The sequence below is a fragment of the Aythya fuligula genome, chromosome 10 (assembly GCF_009819795.1).
Source record: "Aythya fuligula isolate bAytFul2 chromosome 10, bAytFul2.pri, whole genome shotgun sequence".
Classification (NCBI taxonomy): Eukaryota; Metazoa; Chordata; class Aves; order Anseriformes; family Anatidae; genus Aythya; species Aythya fuligula.
The window spans coordinates 16,138,462-16,161,036 of NC_045568.1; the positions used below are offsets into that span (position 1 = coordinate 16,138,462).

The following is a 22,575-nucleotide window of genomic DNA, read 5'->3' on the forward strand; positions in this document are numbered from 1 at the left end:
TGCCACCAGTGCCTTGGCAGTGTGCCTTTGGAGGGTCTGATGCCCTGGCTGATAACAGCTTTGTTTGCAAACATCCTCAGGAAGCAGTCCCTCACTTCCTTGGCATGCTTTTTGGTGTGGGGACTTGTTTTTAGGCTGTGCTGCTTACTGTAAACAGAGCTTATGCTGGCATTTAATAAATAGTGCAAACGGAGCTCGGTTTTGGAAAACGCTCGTGTGAACTCACCCAGATCCACAGAGGAGCAGCTCGGCTGACTGTGACAGCACGGACACAGATTCGCAGTGACCACCTGGGGCTGCGGCTTGCAGCACCAGAGCAACACGAATTTTTCAGACTAAGACTGAAAACTGGGAGCCGAGACCATTTCTGCCCTCCACTTGTGGTTCTGTTCCCCTAGGAAGCTGTTTTACCCCAGCTGCAGCTCCGGCAATATATATTGCAGAAGTTTTAATGTGTCTTATCCCCCAGTTTCTTAATCCGAATGAGGTTGCAGAAAGCAATCCTGGCCCTCTAACACAGGCAGTAAAACAGATTAGTGTGCAGTAAAGCGGACAGCCTGGACTTTATGGCAGGGCACTTGTGCCTCTCCCCAGCGCTTGCATTCAGCCGCGGCATGTTTCTGGCTGTGGACAGCAAACCTCTGGGCAAGGTGCACGAGGGAACATTGCTGTTCTCTGCCCATGTCCCCCAGGGTGAAACTCGGTCGGTCTGATAAAGGATTTCCGTTTTGCAATGTCTCCACTCTTTTCTTGCACGGGGTGAAGGCTTGCCCCATGTGGAGGGATGGTGGAGCGGAGCCAGTGCCTGGTACAGAGGGGAGGCTCACCGGGCCAGGCAGAGCTGCCCCCTTCTATCTTAGGGGTGACACATTTCAGCCCAGGAGATAACCACTGCTCTGGAAAACAGCGGGCAGAGGAGCCCCCAGGAAAGGAAAGATAACACTAATTTGGTGGTGGTTTGGTCACCCTGTCCAGCACTGGGGGAAGCAGCCAAACATGTTAAAAATAAGGAACTTGACGCTACTAATGTAACAGCAGCGATGTTCTTGTAGCTCTTACAGGCTCCTTGAATGTGCTGAGGAGGTAAGGATAGGGGGCAGGATAAATGCCTTTTGTTATAGCCAGCTGGTAGAGCACGGAGGCTGCTTTCTGGCACATGGGCCAGAACAGAGAGAATAATTTAATATCTGGGACAATCTTTGCATTTTCAATTATTTATTTACTTATTTTTTAATGATAACTCTGTGGCCAAAATGATCTTTTTGCCATTGTAATGGAAGAACAGAAGTCAGCTGAGTGAAATGTGGAGACCAGATCCTGACACAGTCATTTCAGCTGGTTAGCCTGAGTAGCTGGGGCTAGCATGGGAGACATCTGACATTTTATTCTCATTTTGAAGAATCTTATTTATTTATTTGTTTTTGCTATTGCTGTGCAACTGAGCCTTGTGTCTGTATTTGTACAGAGTTTGTAGATGTAAACCTGAGCTACTTGTTTTGTCCCTTAATATACAAAAACAAAACCAAAAACGCGCATGAGGACTGTACCTTGGTTTTGTTCTGCATGGAGTGCTGTGGAGTCTTTGTCTTGGTCGTGCCATATGCTGCTGTGATGCCCTCCTGGTCTCCATGTTGCTGTTCTTATGTATCCAAATTTCTACTGAAATTAGGGAATTGCCTTCTGCCTATTTTACAAAGAGACAGAGAGCCACCTTTAGCAAATACAACAAAAACAAGAGCATTTCTTAAGTAAAAACCTTATCCCAAAGCCAGCTGGTGTTTATTACTTTTGTTATTTATTATTTATTGTTTTGAAACTGGATGAAATGTCTGAAGTTTTAATTCTGGAGATGCCCAATAACTGGGTCTTTTCTCCAAAGAAACTTTCTCCCAGAGCTTGTAACTGCTTAATAGAGCATCAGCTAAAGCAGCAAGGAAAAGATTGGGAAGTTGAAAGTCGACTGCTGACCTTGAACATTTAATCCAAAATTTTATAGCCGTATTTTATTACGTTGCTGGCATGATAAATTGCAGTGACAGGTTTAGAAAGGACCTTACAACATGCAGTGGCGTAAAGCTATATTAATAATGAGTTTGATTCTGCAGTTCTTAACTTAATCAAAACTGTGTATGCTCTCTTCTGGTCTGGACCGAACCCCACTGAAACCCGCTCTGCCTCCAGAAGACCTCACCCAGCGCTCTCCACCCATCCCAAGCGCTTACAAATAGCCCTGAAGCTAACCACAGCACCAACAGGGGAAACTGAGGCAAGGAAAGGAGGAGTTTTTCCAAGGACAAGCAGCAAATGATGACAGAGCTGGGGCCAGCTGTGGGATGTGCAAGCTCTCTGTGAGCCGGTTTTGGTGCAGACAGGGTCCTGATGGGCAGGAGGTGCCCTGACTGGTGGAGCCAGGTGGTTTTCTGTGTGTCCTGCGCAAAGCTCGGTGCCATTGACAGCACTGACAGCAAAGTATCATGCATCGGCACTCCCTAGTTATGTGCTTACAGCATTGATTCCACAAAAAAATTCAAATAGGGCTTTCACTAGGATTTGCCTAGACACGCACATGTCTGCCTGGGTTTCTGTGTAGGCTGGAAGAAGGACTCCACGATGGCTACCTGGCATCCTGCTGCAGCATTACATGCGGTGGACAGGCTTGGGGACCAAGCCCAGGTGCTTCTGGCAGAAGCACAGCTCAGCAGCGTGGTGCTGGATGCCTCCTTTGCTTATTGTGGCCACCTCTTGGAGTCCCACCAAGTCAGTGCCTCCCCATGTCATTGAAACAAGGCATCTTCCCACACCGAGGCACTCCCTGGTGTAGCAGCACCATTATCGGCATGGGTTTTGTTAGGGAAACCGGGTGAAGAATGATTTGATTTCTGTAATGGATGGCACTGCGGGTTCATATACTTCTCCTGGCTCTCAGAGAGCACTCAAGCCCTGCAAGGTCACCACATATGTGCTTATATTTTTTATTTTTTTAAATAGCCCTGTTCTAGTTAAGAACGATAATAGCTATAGGTTCGGGTGAAATATTTCTGTGTTCGTGGACTTGGTCACAAAGCTTTATCATTTTGCCCTTCATTGGAGCTAGCAAGGTCACCAGGCAGGAGTAATAGAGCTGTGATGGACTTAATAAAAACAGAGATTAATAAGAACGAGGAAGAAGAAAGCAAAGGATTTTGGATGGGGAGTTGTTAATGCTTCACATGCAGGTATAAAGCCCAGGAGCAAGTTGCAATCCCCTCCAAAAAGTAAAATATACACACGGAAAGGATTCTTGCCCCAGGAAGGACAGTGTGTGTGTGCGTGCTGCTGCAGGAAGGGGTGCGAGGACGTTCATGCCAAGCTGTCCTGCAGCACTGCAGTTATTCTGCCCCTGGGTGGCTCTCCAGCATAAATCTCTCTTGGTCAAATCATGTGGGGTTTCTAGGAGGTGGACAAAGCCCTTGGAGGACATGTCCAGATAGGGGCTGTTTGCCTGTACAGCAGGGTGTAGAGGATGTTACCCAAGGGCTGCTGATCTCAAGGAATAAGTGTTTCGGCTGTGGAGGGAACAGATCTGTAGCTGGGCTTCAAGATGGAAGGGGTGAAAGACTGTGGTCCTGCCAAAACAAAAGCTAAAAAAGTTATGGAAAAAAAAATATTAAAAAGCGTGAAGTTGGGACCTGCTGCAGGTGAGCAGCTGTGGGCTGCTGAGATCAAAGCCAGCAGCCTGGGGAAGGCGCTGAGCGCAAGCAGCCGTGTGCTCGGCACCTGCCACACTGTCCCCTTGCAGGAGAGTTATTTAATTGCCTAAATAAGAAGTGACACGAGGGACCTTGGCTCCTGCCCTGGTTTTGGAGCTTTTGGCCTGTGGCACCTCTGTACGCTCCAGTTGTGCAGTCTGGAAATTGAAATGCTGAGGCACTGATCAGATAAGATTGCTGGATAAGGACGAGGATGCTTTGTCTCTCTGAGGCCTGGGTCTTGCCTGCTTTGTTTTCCTATTATTTTTTTCTTAACATCAGGATGCTTCTGTAGCAAATGCACGTACGTGTGATGGGAGGTCATGCTCCCTGACTTTCCAAGGCCATGTCTGGAAGGGGAGGCTGCTGCAGCTTAGTTTGTGCCCCGGGTTGTTATCTCCACAGGTTTTTCAGCTGGCTGTGTTGCCCATGCCTGGGAGACCCAGCACCGTGGAGCAGGGACGGGCCAGCCTGATGACCGAGGGGCACGTGTCCAGGCAGGCGTCCCCATGCCTGGCTCTTGCATCTCACAGGGGTTATGCTACAACAGCCCTGCTCCGCAGCATGTGCCCCAGCTCTACAAGCAATGCCATCACCCCCTTTAATGTAAAGAGCCTTTTCCTCACCCACAAGGGGGCAAGAGGCGGCTTCTAGTGACTTGTTAGCTATGGGAGCTGCTATGGCGTATGTTGGACTTCACTCAAAACTGCCAACTTTCGATGCAAAGCAATAGTAACACAAGGCAGCAGGACATTTTAGGGGCAGATGGGTGTTTGGAAGCTGCCCTTTGGAGACTGGCTGAGGGCTATGTGACACCAGGACTGTCACCTGGGGTGCTTGCTTGCTGCTGCTTGCCCTCCAGCCCCAGTGCGTGTGGTTGTCCTGCCTGCAGCTGCACTGCCTGGGGAAGTGAGGGGGTGCTCCTCCACCACTGCCAGTCCAAAACAAACCATCTTAACCCAAAAACTGAGACTAATAATGGCCTGTGTTATTACCAGGTGCCAGCAAGTCTTCTCCAGAAGTCTGGAGCAGACCCTGGTAACAGACACAAGCCCTCCAGGTGTCCTGGACCTCAGACTTCTCTAGCAAGGCACAAGACCCGAAAACCTGCAAGTTTTTACCTTTCCCATCCCTTCCCCCCTGCTTTGCAACAGTGCCCTGTGCTTTTTTTTTGGGCCGTGCATCATTAACGGGTGCTGATTGCTAATGCTGACCCCCAGGCCTGGACGCTGGTGTGTGCTGGCAGCATGTTAATAACGCCGGGCACTTCTTTCATTGCCTGCGTAACGAGGAGGCTGCTCCACCACGAGGGGTGGTGCCCTGCTGGGTGAATTATGAGGCCAACGGCACTGTTGTTATTCCTCCAAGGGAATGAGATTATTACTGAGGAAATCACAGGCCTGCTCCTCTTGTTGCTTTACTACCAGCCTAATAACAGACTTTGCTTTATTAGGATAAATGATTTTCCCCTTTTCCTCCCAGCTCCTCCTCACGTCCCCAGCAACTCCACATAGTCAGCTCCAGTCCTGTCTGGCCAAGTTCTGGAGCTTTATCTGTGTTTTCACAGCAGTTTGGAGACTAAGAACTATCAGGGCAGTTTTTCTGGTGTCTGCACATCGACAGCTCTTGTCCCCACAGGAACCTGGGAGAAGCTGAGCTGTGCCTGCAGCTCAGCACTGTGGACGCTGGCAATCCCAAACCCACCACCGCTGGGGCTCAACGCCATGGGCTGCTTTAAAGCTTTGCTGTTTTGTCATCTGCACGGCCATCGACTGCTCTGAGCAGCAGAAGCACGGTGTTTGCAGTGGCTCTGTGCCACTTTACACGGTCAGAAGGTGAGCCTTGTGAAATCTGCAATAAGCCCACGTTGCACAGAGGCCTCTGGGGTGCGGGGCTGCCTGAGCCCTGCCCAGAAATATTTCATCAGAAATTCAGCCAGGCCAGGTTCTGCCCAACAGGGGGAAATTCATTTCTGTTAGTATTAGGTTAAGTTAAAAAAAAAATCACAAGCCAGACAAATAAGGGATATAGATGTGGTCAGAGGTATGGGAGAGAAGAACGCTTTAAATAGAGCCCTTGTTAAAAATACATTGGTGTTTTGCACCAACACTGGAAGTTTTGCAGCTCATAAAAAATTCATAAGGCTTCCTGAGAAAAACAGAAAAGCAATTCAGGTGTCTATCTTTTGAGCACTGTCATACTTGCAGGAGTTTAAGCCAGTCTGGATTGATATTTCTTGTTAAATGCCATGTCTGTGTTTCCATCCTGCCCGGATCATAGTTCAGTGGCTCAAAAAGAATAAATGACAAGATGGTCTGGCTTCGGGGGGGAGTGGACGGGAGAGCCCAGGGTGTTTTGCATTTTCTTTATGGTCTTACAATCTCCTCTTCAGGGTCCTTTTCACTTCTGCAGACACGAAACTCAAGGTGAAAAGTAATTGGACAAGCTAACAAATGAGCCGGGGCTTGCTTGCTTTCCCACCGGCAAGTTGCTGTGTTCTGCTTGCCACCAGGATCAGCTGCTTTGACATGGCCTTCCGTGTAGCAGCTAACAACTAATGGAAAGCTGCCACAGGTGTGAGAAAAGAGAGGCTTTATACAGGACAGGCACTAAACCAGTATGATTTATGTGGGCTGAGGATAGTGCTTTCAATTACAGCAGTCTTCCAGGAGTGCCGTGAGCCCAGCAGCATCTTTAGGGAATATTTGGTGCGAACTGTTGCTCTGCAGGCTGCACAGTTTTATGACAGGCAGCACACCCGTTTTCTGCTCCACAAGTGTCTGGGGTGCAAAATAAGGTGGTTCTGACCTGGCTTTCCTTCTTCTTCCCCAGCGGATGATGGTAGCTCCCCTGAATAGCATGTGTGTCCCCCAGCAGTGCAAGGAGCAGAGCTGCAGGCTCAGCTCTGAGCAAAGCCAGCAGCAGGAGCAGGCTCAGCTTCCTCCTGTGCCTGTCCCTGTCTGGTGCCATCCCCTTGCCATGGCTGTTAAGTGATCTCTGAGGCTGGAAGGTCATCAGCGAGCCACTTGCTGGGATGCAGAAGGGGCTGCCTTGTTTCCTAAGGCTGGCTGGGTGGGAAATGCTGTCCCTTCCCACAGCTGGCAACCCCACATCAGCAGCCTTGTCCCTGTAATGCAGCAAGGTGCAAGGGAACGATTGAATTTTAGTTCTAGTTTCCCTATTAGAAGTGGCTGTGGGATTTCTGCTGCGTGGGGATGTTGTGGGGATGATGCTGGCTCAGTGACACTGCTGGTCCCCAAGAGGCCACGCACCAGGGACACGCTGCACAGCTGATTTGGCTTTTGCTCCTCACCGTGACTTTTGAGGAACTCTGAAAGCGTTCACCAAAACCTCTGCAAGGTCAGGCCAGGTGAATGGCAGCTTCCTGTACACTTGGCCAGCTACATCTCCTGCCCTGTCCTTGCCTGGATCTGTTAATTAAGAGACAAAATTCACCCTGCCTCCTGCTCCTGCTGCCGTCAGCTTGCAGGCAGGCGGGGTGGTTTCATCTGGATTTGAGGCCAGGGAGCCTGTGGTTCCTGCGTGTTGGACCAGGCAGGTGCGAGCAAGTCAAGGTGCCTTGGGATCTAAGCTGCACGCGCTGTTGCTGTAATTGTTTTCGGTGTGGTAATGCACTGCATCTTTATTCTTCTCATGCATGCTGCATAACCAGTAAATGACAGGTCCTGCTTTTTCAATTCCTCTGTGTTTCCAGGGGCTGTCACACTTTTAATTTTTGCAATAGCTGCAAGCAAAGCAGTAATCATGTTTCCTATTTCCCACGACTGTGGTGCTGGCTTTGTTGTTCTTAATTCCTCTCCTTGACTCGAGCTATTTCATGTTCTCTACAGCTTCCCAGAACACTGCTGTTTAATCTGGTGTTGGACGGCTGATGGGCTCCCCGCGGGACAAGTGCTGTGGGTGGCATGTGGCACAGCAGGGCAGGAGAGGTGCCTGGGATCTGTCGGGGGTGACACTGATCATTGAAGACATCAGGGCAGGGGGGAGGCGTACGTTTTTGTGATTAGTGCCCAAATTGGCAGGGTTTGCGTGCCGCAGTGTGCACAGCTATGTGACATGTCGCATGCTCCACTTTTGGCTGAGAGATGGGACAGCTTCTGAAAGGCTGCTCTTAAAGCCCATGGACAATCACCTCTACGTTTCTGTCGGTCCAAATGACTTAAGTGGAAGTAACTGGGGGGATGTGATTTGCTTCGGTGCCTTTCAGAGGTCTGCTCAGGACTGTTACAAAAGCTTTGCCTTGGGAGCAGCAGCACGGGGAGGTTTGGGTTCCCATCTGGTGCTTTCCCTGCATGTTGAGTGCTCGTCGTGGCCTTCACTGTGGGTGCTCCACTGTATGGAAAGGTCGGTGCAGATGCTGTGCTCCCAGCCTTCTCCTCTGACTGGCTGCACTCGGCATCTTCAAGGTCTCCAACCCTCAGCCCTGTGGGGGTGAGGGTGGTCAGGGAACACAAATGCTGTCACAGACGTGTGCTGTGATCCCAAACGCTGTGCTGCTTTAGCAAAGCAAGGTCGTGGTGCCTTGAAGTTAGAAGGTTTTGGGGTGTGAAGGAGAAAGGTTTATGTTGCTTCTGAAGTGATTCTCCATTCCCTGTGGGCATGGCCCAGTCCAAGCTGCTGGCACTTCTGAGACCACAGCTCCCCACCCAGACAGACAAACAGACGGGACTGATTAACCCTCTGTAAAACTGATAACACACCCGACAGCGGGTGAAGGCTGCTTGTGGAAGGTCACGCAGACCTGCTGCAAAGCGTTGCTGAGAGATCCCATTGACTGTTTGCTGCTTTCCTGCTTTTCCATTGCTTTCCTGCTGTGGCTGGGAAAGACAAGACCAGGGAGCAATTGCAGACTCATGGCTTAATGAGTGATCTCTGGAAAGCCGAGATGTCGTTGAGGACACTGCATATCCATTGAGGCTGCCACAGGGGTACAGCCTCGTGCTCTCATTTGCAAAGACATTGGTTGAGATACGGGTGTTTGCTTTCACCTCCAGCCCCTCCTCTGGCCCCATAGCCAGGAAGCAGAGCACAGTGTGTCCCAACTCCAGCACCTTCCTGTTCACCGTCTGCTGTCATGCTCCAAACCCATCATTACAGATGGGTGTAGCCAATATGACAGCTCGTGGAGTGAGAGGGACGTGAATCTGTATGTCTTTTCTTGAGGTGGATGCTGCATGAGTAGGATATGTGGGAGCATTCTGCTTTGGTTGTCACAGCTGGCACTTCTTTCTCCAGGAGCTGCCCCCAGTCCGAGCAGGAGACAGGCTTTATCAGGAGTCTTACAGGCTTTGAGTGCTCTGCTCCATGGCACAGCATCCCATAGTTTTAGGGCTATCCTGAAAGCCCCCTTCCAGCAGGAGAAGGTAATTGAAACCACTTTTTCATAGCTGAGTAATTAGATTGATTCTGGAGCAATGCGGGCATGTGGAAAATTGAAAAACGAGTTGTGTGCCCTCAGGCTGCAGACAAATGTGGTGGTGCCTTTCCTGAGGAACGCCGGCTGCCTCTCTTGGATAACAGGGCACGCTGAGACCATCCCCAGCATGCTCCAAGTCCAGGTCCTGTCCAGGGGAAGCTCAGGGAGAAGGAAGTCCCTCTCCTGCTGTGCTGATCTGACATCTAAATCTCCCCAGAACTCATTGAATTCTGTAGCACTCCATGCAGTGGAAGGATGCATGAGTGGGAATCCAGTTACAGGATTAGGAGAAAAGCTCTCGGCATAGTTGCATACTCACAGAAATTTTAATCGAATAGTGTGTTCGGTGGGACCAGCTCACATATCCCAGTTTCAGGGATGCTGTTAAGACTGTGCTTGTGGGCTTTTCATTTCTGAGTGTTTTGACCTTAGACACCTAGTGGAAAGTATTTTGTGTGTTACAGAGGTAGTGTTGGGCTTTGTTCCTCAGATTAAAACAGTCATATCTGCTGTATTGTGTTCTTGCACAACCTAACAGCTGAAATATTGTTTGGATGCTGTCAGCCACACTGACGGAATGTTGTTTTTTGGGTCCTGCTCTGGCATTATTTCAGGCTGAGTTTCTTTAATCAATGGTAAATATCCTACCGACTGGCTCTGTGGTGAGACAGATCCCACAGCCAAACTACTCAGAGGATCTGTTAAGCCTCAAGTAACAGTGTCCAGTAACCTGTGTGTGGAGAGCGTGGGCTATTCATAATGGCAGGAATGAGGGCAAACAGGCACACTAGGCTCCGAAACTCCACTGCTGAATAGGGAATAGCAGCAGAAATAGTCTGGTACGGAAAGACACTAAATGCTGCCTGTATCCCCATCTCATTTTTGGTTCAGGGGTTTTGGGTTAATACAGAACCTTTTCTTATATCTCATAGCTTGACTTCCAGACCAGTCTTTCCTGCTCAGTTTGCTTCCTCTGCTAACATCTAACTTCTCAACCTGATCTAACTGCAAAATTGTCTCTGCTCTGAGCAGGAGGTGGGACCTGGAACTACCAAAGTGCTTCCAGCATCCGTTACTCCGTGATTCTGATTTTTACTGGTCCTCCAGCTAACTGGGACCAATATACACAAAAACTACTTTCTTTCCTCTCCTGACCAAAGCTGCTGTCTTGTTTCACTTCCTTAGATTTAAATGCCTCCTTTCTGTATCCATAGCCATTGTTAAGCTATTTCCCCATTTCCCTCTTTCATAATTTTGTGCTTTCCTGAACCACCTCTTTACATAAATGCAAGACCAAACCGGTTCTTTTGAACCAGTTCATCCATCATCCCAAACTGTTTCTACCCACATAGGCTGCTATTAAGAATTAATTAACAGTTGTTCTGCTCAAGTTTCAGTCTTGGTCAGCAGTATCGGAATTGCATTAAGTAGAGGCATTAAAAATGCAACAGTATTCACGATATCAGCCTCAGAATATGAACCAGTGCTTTGTATGTATATGGTTTAGCATCCTAATAAACCATGAAGCTCCTGCATTGGGATCACAGGTTCACCTGATCTGCTATTGCTGTTTGCCTTCTCTGATGAAACATTAAAGTCCTGGGGGCAGGGACTGTCACCAGTTACACAGCCACCGTGTGGCACAGGACGTGCTGCCATCCCCACATAGCACAGATCATCTTTCTCTCTTTTTTTTCCATTTTCTTCCTGAAGTCTCTCTAGAAGCTGTCAGCAGTACATCAAGGGTACTAATATTTCAGTGTTTTCCCTACCTTCTGTCACTCATGCCCTTCTGTGAGATGATACCCACCTCAAGGACCCTTTCTAACGCTTTTCCCAGGTCCCATCAGCAGTATTTTAGTAAACCGCTATGGCAGCCGACCTGTGGTGATATTTGGAGGCCTGCTGTGTGGCATTGGGATGGTCTCAGCTGCCTTCTGCACCAGCATCCTGCAGCTCTACATCTGTGTGGGCTTCATTACAGGTAAGAGGAAAGCATCTCCTTTGGACTCGCACCTGAAATTCACTTCTGATGGCTTGGGCATCCTCAGCCAAAGGCAGTGGGAACCTGGTGGGATCAAAAGCTGTCAGGACAGGGGCTCTAACTGGTTAACTGCTCCAGCTGAGCTTTAGCAAAGAGCCTGTTCCCTGCTAGGCTCCGTGTCCCTGGCTGAACATCGCGTGCAGGGGCTGAACAGGGGACGTGCTCCTTGCAGATGAGTGCTGTCAGCCAGAGGCGATGGTGAGGATGGCCAGCCCTGCCCTCGGCTCCTGCTGAAGCAAACGCAGGCTGACTGCGCTCTGCTGTGGGCAGGGCAAGCCCTCTGAGGTGCCAGTGTGACTGTGAAGAAGACACCTGTGTTCCTATGTAACGTGTTACCTTCCCTCTGTGAGATGTATGAAATGAAATTTCAGGGGGTTGCTTTGGTTTACTTGCCATTTGCCTGCTTGTGAGGTAAGGAGGTCCTTTAATTGAAAATAATAACCACTTAGAGTCAGTTGAAAATATGCAATATTCTCCCTATAGAGAAAAAAATATATATATTTCCTTATTGAAATTATCATTTGAATTTTCTGTAGTGAAAAATGAAACTCCATATTGGAAACTCTATCAGGAGAAGGCATGGGCTCAGTCCAGCATCTTTAAAGTCTGCAGGTGCTGGGTTATTGCTTTTAGAGGTAGATAGATTGGAGTTCTCCATCTGTGTGAGTATAAATGCTTAATTGCAAGCATTTTTCTTTGATTATTTTGGCTAAGGTACAGACAATGTTTCTTCCACTGCAGCTTGGACATCTGCCTGAAAGCATGACACAATGAGTTCAAAATTGGCTTCTGAGGTTGCAAGGTGTATGTTTTAATGAATGTTCCCTGTCTCAGTGCAGCTACATTAGGTATTGCTACTTTCTGAGGAAGAAAAGTGTGAACCTAACATTTAAAATCAATAATACCAGCCACTATCAAGGTAAATTGGGACAGAAAGTTTGTCTCCTTGCTCTCCTACACCAATATTGCTTTATCAAATCTGCACAGTAGTGAATAAATCCCCAAGTAGGATTCCCTCTCTTAAACCTTGCTCTTTCAAAGGAGAGCCACTGTAGCTAGATAAAACTGTGTTGCATCCGAATGCATAAATTTTGCAGATTCCTTGAAAGAGATTCCAGACACGAAGCGATGAGAAATAAAAATAACCAATGGTAACCAATTCAAAATTTATCGATGCATGGGCTTGCATCATTCTCTGCTAAATAAACATCTAGCAGGTTGGCTCATGCTGGATTAGTACAAAGAAACCATAAATCCTTTGCTATAAACATACTTTTTTTTTTTTCTTTTTTTTTTCTTTTTTTTGTGAGCAGAAGGGCTCAGGCAAGGAACAATGCTGAGGGAAGGCACTGGCTTCTGTTTTCTAAAGTACTGTTGTCTAAAAAAGTTCCTGGAGGGAATTTTGCACCCAAACCCGATAGGATTTGTGAAGATCCTGCTCTTTTTGGCCTCTGACTCTCTTTGCAAACCTGGCCCATCTGCCCACTCCAGAGAGTCACTAATACGCATTGTGTATGGTGCACACATAACCCTCATGGCAGCAACAGTACAGGGACAAAGTTGTCCTCGTGTCCCCTCATCTTTAATGCTGCAACGTTTTCTCAGAGCAAGGCACATTTCTTGTTGGAGAAGCCTTCCCCTCCTGCATGCTGCACGAGAGTGGCTGTATGGATGAGGTCTGAGCTAATAACCCATCATTTCCAGGCATGGTGTGTGTGCTGGGGAAGGAACATTAATTTGACAGAGAGAGGGAGATGCTTGTAATCCTGCTAACATGCTTGATGCCTTTAATTATGCTTGAAGTGCTGCTGCTGGTCAGGCCTCACATGGAAGCATTCAAGGGCAATTATGAAGCTGCCTGCTTGTCATGTGGCAGAGACAGGAGTGCTGAGAGAGGAGAAAGCCTTCTGCAGGGGCTTTTTGCTGCTAAAAAGCAGCCTGTAAACATCACAAGTTTTCCAGCCTCCTTCCTAGACTGATGTCAAAGACCGTGTTCATGTAACGCCTTGGGATGGAGGTGAAAACAAGAGAATTGGTACGAGGAGGTCCCCGCCATGGTCCTGTGCCTGGGGCATATTAATAGAAACCTCTTCAGAGGAGCAGAGCAAGAAGTATCTGTTTACAGCAGAGGGATTAGACACGGCAATCTTGCTTGCTTTCTTGATTATGTCTCTTCCCATTTGTATGCAGAGCAGGGGCTGAGCTCTGCTGTCAGAGGCAGCTCTGAAGCAGCTCTGTCCTTGATGTCACCGAGCTGTGGGCTGCATGAGGCACTTCCCTGCATGTGCTGTAAAACCCAGGTTCTCTTCCTTGCTCGTCATTTGTTTCCCTGTAGCTCCTAGAAAAAAGAAATGGGGTGTGCAAGCTGTTGCCCTGGATGGATGCCAGCCTGGATACCTTAAAGGGTAGATACTCAGGCACAGAATATCTTCTTCATGTTTGAGGTAGCAGCAGCAGATTTCAAAGCTAGTTGCAAGCCAATAATGACTGGTCAGAGTTTAGTTCAATCTCCACCAATTAGGCCACAATTAAATAACATGGGATCTAGGGTGAAGGACATTGACTAATGAGACTGGAGTCTTTGCCTCAGCTCTTAGAGTTGAGCATTGAAACACCTGGTAGGGTATTCCCTTGCTAACAAAGGGAAAACAAGATCAGTAGCTACTCTTCTCACTTCTTCTCACTCTTGTAGCATGACTTATTTCCTTCTAATATGAGGGAGATGAATTTAATATAGGGAAGGATGCCCTGTTTAGCACAAGCTTGCTTCTGTTCATGCAACACCACCAATAGACCTCTCTGTTGTATCCTTGGTAAGAAAATATAGTTATTTGTGTAACAATTTCAGTCACAGAAAAGCTACTAATAGGTTCAGAAAACAGGAATAAAATTGATATAAATATTTCCAACTAAAGCCATCCAAAAGCTTGAAGTAAATTGAAATTCCAGTCAGTCAATTTGAAACTCTCCAAATTTAATTAATGGGAAGAGCATGAGGTAATATTAAATTAAATTTGTCTGACTGGCAAATTAATGTTCACATAATAAAGATTTGAGTTGATTATTGGTTAAGTAGGTAGCTGGCATCCAGTCTGATTTTCCTTCTCACGACACGGGGTAGATCCAAAAAAGGATTCTATGAAACTAATGGTTCAATTCCTGCACACAGCTACCAGCCTGGGAAATGAGGAGCTAAAGCAGACTCCTTATTTAAACTAATTCACTGTGCTGCATCTTCTTGGGTGAAAATAGTTCCCATTTCTAAGTGCTGTCAGGGTTATTCTCTAACAACACTGTGCTTTGCCTACGTAGTTCTCAGGCTGGCCCTCCTTACAGGCATGAACAGGCTGTACTTCCCAAAGGCAGGCCCTACCAAATGTATGGACTCTTCAGAACCAATAACTCGTGCTGAAAATATTTCCTATTACAACTAGTTTTAGTGCTGCCATTTTGATTTCTTTTTACTGTTTTAAACTTCCAAGTAATTAAAAAAGAAGAAAAGGAAGCTGAGACTTGGCAAAAATCATAATTGTGCAAAACCATTCAAACTTAAGCTATCCAACATCAGTCGAATTCTGCTGCATCAGTTCGATTCTACTCTATCAGCAACTAATGATAGTGTTCCTTAATTAATTTTGAGAACCCTGACCTTTCTAAATTCTCTTCTGTAAAGCAATATGCCTAATTATGTACTGCACAGTTAAACAAACTAATTATATAGACTAATGAACAAGAAAAAATCTGCGTGACCCTATTTTCAGGATCCGTGTTCTCTGGTATAATCACTTCAAGGATTACATTTCTGCTTTGTTCTAATGTGGCTCATTCTTTCCTAGATGATAGGGTGAAAAATATGTGGCATGATTTTTAAATGTCATTTTGGTGGAGTTCTGCAAATTTAACTTTTTAAGGAAATACTACAAATCAGAGAAATATTTGAAAAGATTATTATATGCTAGTGCTCTTAAACAGAACCATAGAAAGCTGATGGCATCACAGCATTTGGTATCTCTTCTTTCAGATTTTACCTGTGCAAAAGAAGCTGATTAGCTGAATTAGCAGTGTGGATTTATAATACCATTTATATATCTAAATGTAATAAAAGTACATTTTAATTAAAAGAAACACTCTAGGGTCCTGTTTAATTAGCATCCTAGTAGCTGTTTTGCTGCATACTTACAGACCTCTTAGTCTTTTGCATCAGACCTGAATTGCTTAAAAAACAGACTGGGAAGGTTGATGTCACCTTTTGGCGCAGGTCTGTCTGCCTGGCAGTAGTGCTGGGTGCCCACCACCCATGGGAGGGTGTGCCAGCTGCAGTTGGGCATGGGAAGGATTTGAGGCAGAACAACCTTCCTCAGACTAGGAGCTGTCATTTTTTAAAATCCATCCTCTCCTCTGAGACAAAGCTGCTCTGTCTGACCAAAACCAGCCAGCATTCATTGACAGTATAGTTTCAATTTGTTCCAAAGCAAACTCTTTGCAATAAAGTTTGCCCCTCAAGAGGTTTACAGCACAAAATGGAGGTTTACGGAGCAGATAGTTCTGTGACCAAAGGTATCTTTCTGGGGCCTGGTTCCCCACATTCTTCAGACGGAAATTTAGTGGTACTTTGAGCCCAGAGTATCATATTGAAGAGCCACCAGTGAACCAATGCACCATTAATTTGCCTAAAACAATGAGCGGGGGATAAAATTGGTGTCAAATCTTTCTTTGTGTATCTCAACTATTTTTCTCTGTTCCAGGATTTGGCCTTGCTCTCAACCTCCAGCCATCAGTGATAATCATAGGGAAATACTTTTTAAAGAGAAGACCCATCGCAAACGGCCTCGCTATGGCAGGGAGCCCTGTGATGCTTTGCACCCTGGCTCCTCTCAACCAGTTCCTTTTTGACAATTTTGGCTGGAGGGGCAGCTTTTTAATTCTCGGGGCAATTTTATTAAACTGCTGTGTGGCTGGAGCTCTCTTCAGGCCCATTGGGGCACCCAAAATCCAGTCAAATGAGGAAGTGAAGGAGGTTCTGAAAGAAGAGGTCACTAAGGATGCCATGGAAATGAACAGTTCCACGAATATCCCTGTGGAGACAAAACCAGAAGAAGAAGAAGCAAAGGACTGTTGTGAAAAAATCAATAAGTACCTTGATTTTTCCCTCTTTAAGCACAGGGGTTTCTTAATTTACCTGATTGGAAATGTGCTCATGTTTCTAGGCTTTTTTGCCCCCATTGTTTTTCTGGCACCCTATGCAAAGCACATCGGCATTGATGAATATTCAGCTGCTTTCCTCCTTTCAGTCCTTGCTATCGTGGATATGGTTGCCAGGCCGGCCACTGGCATCATTGCAAACAGCAAGTGGGTCAGGCCACGGATCCAATACTTCTTCAGCTTCTCCATTGCTTTCAACGGTGCCTGTCACCTTCTGTGCCCCCTGGCTTCTGGCTACAAGGGGCTCGTCATTTACTCTGTCTTTTTTGGCTTGGCTTTTGGCATGGTTTGTGCCATGCTTTTTGAAACTCTCATGGACCTTGTGGGAGCTACCCGGTTCACCAGTGCCGTTGGCTTGGTCACCATTGCAGAGTGTTGCACAATATTGCTGGGACCACCTATAGGGGGTGAGTGTCTTTCCTTCCTCTGCTTCCTACGTGCTCAATTCTTTTTCTACAAAGGGCACACCACATCTGGAAAATGCCATATTTGTCTTTATAAAATCTGACTTGGCTGTGAATTAAATAACTTCACAGGTGACATCCTCACAGTCACAGGTACTGTCCTGTCCATGTAAAGTTCCCTCTCCTGCAGTGTGTGTTTCACCTGTATGCAAGCTAGAATAACCAGCTTGGAAACTGGTCACCCTTAAGAGTGCAGCACAACTAAAACATTTAATTAGGTTCTGTGTTCTGTATGCATTTGGATATATAAAGTTAAGTTCTACCAATTCTTTTGAGTATGACAATATCATAATAAATTTGAAGAAGGTACAGAAAGAAGGTAGTTTAATCCCATTTCCTGGATTTGAGAGTGAGAGCTAGCTGGTACTCTGTATGACACATCTTGCAGAGCCATTCAGTTCTTCATATTACCGTGTAGCTCATGCAGTGTGACAGAAGCAGCTGTATCCTCTTGCTTCTAAGAGATTCATTATTTAATTAATGACAAACAAAAGAGGATACAATTTAAAAATGACCGCTTTCTGAGTTATATAATTTTCTGTGTGGAAGATTAACTTAATGACCAGAGACTGCTAATGAGGCCAAAAGAGTGCTATGTAATAATCAGTAATATTAATTTTGTAGGGTTTTCCCCACTATTTTAATAAGCAGCAAATTTATTGGTTCTTTGGCATTTTAATAACCTACTGCAGGGTTCTGCTTTAATGAACTAAGTAAATTGTTCCCAGTGTGTTTTATGACTTTATCTTATTCTCAAAGGAAAAGAGGCGAGACTATCCTACTGTTGAATTTTCCAACACTCTACTCATTAAAACTCTCATTGAAACCTATTCAGGAGACCTCTAGGTCATCCTGATTAGCAGAAGGGGAAAAAAACATTGCAATTAGCATTTGGCTGATGTTTCACCAGTAACATGAAAAACAGTACATCGAAAATGATGTACAAAGACATGTAGGAATGATTCAGGAAGAAACAGTGACCAAAACCAGTTAAAAGTTATTTTTTTTTTCTGTGATCAAGAAATCTATTTGGTGGCTATAAAGTCCCTTGTTAGTGTAATAGTGGAATAATTAATCATCAGCTTTTCAGCGTTAAGGGTCAGTCAGGAAGTAATTAAAGGTCCCTCATTTTAAGAAGGAAAACGTATTCCAAAAAGTCAGAGAGGTAATGGATGATGGGCCAGTTTCGAGGAGGACTGTCTGTACAATGAAGGCCAGGTTAGGAGTGTGTCTTACTTTAATTAGGATCTGGGATGTTAAGAATGGTCCGTGGTGCTCCAGTAAATGGGAATTAATGCTCAGGATCATAATCCCAACAAGATTTGCATTACATTTTGACATAATGGAGAACAGTGACATTTCAATTAAGCCGTCTCTCTTCAATTACTCTGTTACTCCGTAGCAGAGGCATTAACCTTTGAGAGGAATCTGTCACATTTGTCTTGGCATTGAAATTATCTGACACTGACAGCATCATCTTTGCTTTCCTGGGAACTAATGTTTTCCAGTTCCACACAGCACCCTTTCATATTCAGACCACAGGTATAAATGCAGAAAGGGCAGCCACGACCAAAAGCTGGGTCCCTTCTGATGCTAGTGAATGACCCGTGGTGGAATAAATTGGTGGGTCTCTGTCAGGAGTCTGAGACAAGACCCAGTGGCCATGTGCCATCTCACAAAGCTCTTCCCGAAAGCTGCCCCTTTTGTTGGCAGCCTTGGGACTAGCGAGTTGAACGGATGTCCTTTTGTACTTGGATCACTGAAGACAACTGAAAGACAGTCTGTGGACTCTGTGATCAGAGGACTTAGTCTGCATGTAAAAAATAGATGTGCCTGAAAAGCCTGCACTTTACAATGTAGATTCTCTGTCCTTTCCATTTTACTGTACAAATTTTAGGTAGTGTTACCTACATCGATGTTAACTAACCACAGGCTGTAAAGTGGAGCATGTGTGAAGTATTTGCAGGATCTGAGCACTTGTGGAAGAGATCAGAAGTACAGAGAATGTTTTATTTTATCCTACAGCCACGAGGGTGTCCCTTTATAGTTAGGAACTCAAAACACAGTATCCTTGCCTTCATCGTCTCTCTCTCTCTTTTTTTTTTTTTTTTTAATGTATCTTTTACAGGAACACTTATCGATACCTTTGGGGACTATAAATATATGTTCATTAAATGTGGAGCTGTGATGGTCCTGGCAGGAACATTCCTGTTCATCATGAATTACTATAATTACCGCATGCTTGCCAAGGAGAAGAGAAAAGCAAAAGAAGAGGACCCTAAATCTGTAAGGACAGAAAGTGAAGGCAGAAATAACTTGAACAAAGATACTGTACAGGATGGACCTGAGCTGGAACCTCTGAGAGAGGAACAAGAAAGACTAAAGAAGGAAGTGAATGGCACAAATGAAGTTTAAATCTGTTCTCATGGGCTGAACAGGAAATTACTTCTGTGTTGCTTAAGTTGGCACTAGCTGTGAAATCACACTAGGTTTTTAATTTTTGCCCTATGCTCTGTCATGTGAATCCTCTTCTTTGTCTTAAGAGAAGACTAGAAATGAAGCTGGGATACACAGTGCAGTATCCATTCACATACCAAAGGATCTGAACCATTTTTCTTCAGATGTTTCCCATTTCCCAGAGGGGTTGTATAGAAATGTAATCAGTCCTACTCCAAGTACTACACTTCTATGCAGTGGAAAGACCAATAGCCATCAGGGTCAGCGCAGAGCCCTTCCACCAGTGTGAACGGGCTTTACACTGAGCATTGTGGTGGCTGGGTCTTTTCACCACGCAATCCAAATGCTTAGACTGTCTTTGACTGCAGTATCAAAATTATCCCAGGGATTTGGTGCTGCCTTCCATGGCCAGCTGTGCTGTGATTGGCACCTCTGTCTCATGAAAAAGCAGAAGAAAGTAGAATAGACCTTATGCTCATGCTAGAGCCACCTGAGCAGAACGAGGGCAGTACCTGCCTGTGCTGGCAGCAAGACAGCCTGTCCTTGTGGCTGGAGTGTGCTAAGAAGGAGCTGACTTGGGGTGGCTCCTCATGGCTTGACTATGGACTTTCTCAGGGACCTCTGCACTTAGCAAAATGCCTTGAGAGAGGTGGCATTATGCAGGAGGGCAACATAAGGCCAACATGCTGCAGGAGTCTTTCTTCCAGGTTGTTTCAATGTACAGGGCAGAAACTTAAACTGCTTAAACTTTGAGCAGCATTCATACTGTGCAAATTCTTTATTTTTTATTTTTATTTTTATTTTTTTTTCTCTAGGAGGTTACACAGTCCTTATTAACCAATATCTGAGTGCCTTACATTTTTTAGCATGCTTTTTCTTCACAACACCCTGGTGAGGCAGTAAGTGTTGTTGCTGCCAATTAATTGTACAAATGAAGAAGAATGAAGAAACGAGAGGCGTGGAGAAACTACGGTCATCACTGCATCCGTGAATAAAGCTTAGACACTCTACAGCTGCAATGGGATCCACTGCCCTGAGCTGGGAGCCTCAGCCACCTATGAGAGGAAAGATATTGTCAGCTGAGGAGGGGAGCTGAAAGCCTGCCAGCTGAGCACAGGCATCCCACTGCTAGAAAATAGCACGCACCACGGAGAGGTGTGCATTAAACCACAGCCCTCTCTGCAGTGCAGCCTGCCTACTTGGTGTGCTGTACTACTCAGGCTTAGTGATTTAAAACAGTCTTAGTGCCGCAACCTTGTGCGACTCTATTTCCTAGTTTTGTTGCATCCATCCTGGGAGGAATCCAAACACAGCTGTCTCCTCCTCGTTTGGGCCCAGCAAGTCACCACCCAGTGCTGGTGCTGCTGTGCCTGGTGGCCTCGTGCCATCCTGCTGCATGAAATGAAGTTTCCTCGGGTCAACGACACAGAGCTGGAGCAGTTGTGCTAGATGTTGATCAGGGAAGATCTGGGCTCAGCCAGCACGCACCAATGTATTTTATAATAAGCAGCCATTGCCCAAGAGCCATGGGTGCTGAGCATGGCATCATGTAGACAAATAATCTGCCTTTTGTGGATTTAGCTCCAAATGACAAGGTAAAAACAAGGATTTTTGAGGCAACTGACCCAAATCTGTCAAAACTGTCCGTAGGCCACTTATCCCCTTTCTTTTCTTCAGTGGCACCCATATGTGATTAGATGATAGTGTCTTTTTTTTTTTTTTTTTTTCATGTCTTTGTCACCTAAGAACTGTATTTAATTAAAATTTACATACATGCTATGAAGAATGACTTGTAAAAATCCTTCCATGCATACACTATACTCTAAAAGGTAAATCACTTATGTCTTTTTGTACAAAACTTTTCTAGTGAAGTCTTTTTTTTTTCCCCTAGAGGATAATGGTCTCTAGCTATTGACATCAGTAACCTTATGTTGTATCTTGTATTTTTCTAAAAAAAAAAAAAACAACCAAAATCTTCACAATATATTTAGCATTATGTTGCTGTATTTTTAATATTCCTTATTTCTGTCAAATATATCTATGATTGCTAAGTAAGAAAGGCGTTGATAAGAGGTCCTGAACATTTTCTAATGCACTTTCTGGAATCTTTAGTACACTTAATAAAACTCTTCTAAAAAATGAAGTGAATTGACATTTGTGCACTGTGATCTGTAGGGTAATGCTGCCTTTTAATTTGGTAAGGAACTTAATCTTATAGGGTTTCTGGCTCCACATACATGGTAATAGGACTCTTGATCATAGCCCCTTATTCCAGGGCTACCACCAGGAACCCACTCAAGCCTTTTGCCATAGAAACAGGTACTGCCTTTAAGACTACAGTACTATTTCTATCACATAGGAAGCCAGACTATTTTAATACAATTTTGGACATTAAGGCTGTTTTTCAGGGTGGGTGGCCTGCCTTTTCCCTGTCACCCTGCCTTCTGTCCCCACTGTGGGGTCAAACTTCAGATCACATCTCCCTGATTGGTGCAACGATGCCAAATAACTGTGTACTTTTAAGCATATGAGTAGCTCCAGAAATGCTTTGCTGAATCAAATCCCATGAATTTAATACCTTGCAGGCTCAAGCTATAATCCAGGCTTGGAAAAATCTCAAACTTTGCTAAGAACATTTTCAGTTATTAAAAATGACTGTTGCAATATAAAGTATCCATTAGAGAAAGATCTTGTGAAGGAGTAGATGCTGCCTTTGCATCTAATTTAGTGATTTGAGTTGTAAATTGGACACAACATTGTGTACCTACATGCATGATTAAGACTGGAAAGCATCTGTGTAGGCAAGTCAAGAGGTGTGAGTGTTGTACCATGAACATATGTACTGGGCACTTGGGGCACAGTGGGGATATCAGCCGTGCAAGGCTGGTTGCTAACATTTTCATTGGAGTGCAATTGTTAGACATCTTTTACATTTCATTAACTTGTGACCTTATTGGAAGTGATTAGAAATTGTTCCCAGGGTTGCCTGAACTCTACAAGAGCCTGGTTTTGATGCTGAACCATCGCTCCCAACAACCACAAAAGAAGCCAACAGACCAAGCAGAAACACAGCACCCACCACAGCCTCGTCCTGCTGGTGAAGCACGTGTGGTGTTAATGGGGGTATGTGACAAGTGCCACAATTTGGGTGTAGACTTACATGACATACTCATTTCTCATTTATAGCTCCCCTCACTTTTTCCCTTCCCCGTATTTGGCATTCCAAATCTAAAGCCATGGAGG

At 45.5% G+C, this 22,575-nt stretch overlaps 1 protein-coding gene across 1 annotated transcript in view; it reads left to right on the forward strand.

The window, feature by feature from the left end:
- LOC116493186 (monocarboxylate transporter 2-like) overlaps positions 1-19,290 on the forward strand; it is a 30,545-nt gene extending 11,255 nt beyond the window's left edge. Inside the window, exons 2-4 of the mRNA XM_032194349.1 lie at positions 11,006-11,149; positions 15,955-16,818; positions 19,004-19,290. Coding sequence (XP_032050240.1) covers positions 11,006-11,149; positions 15,955-16,818; positions 19,004-19,290 — 1,295 coding nt within the window. The remainder of the gene's footprint in view (positions 1-11,005; positions 11,150-15,954; positions 16,819-19,003) is intronic.
- Positions 19,291-22,575: the final 3,285 nt, after the last annotated feature.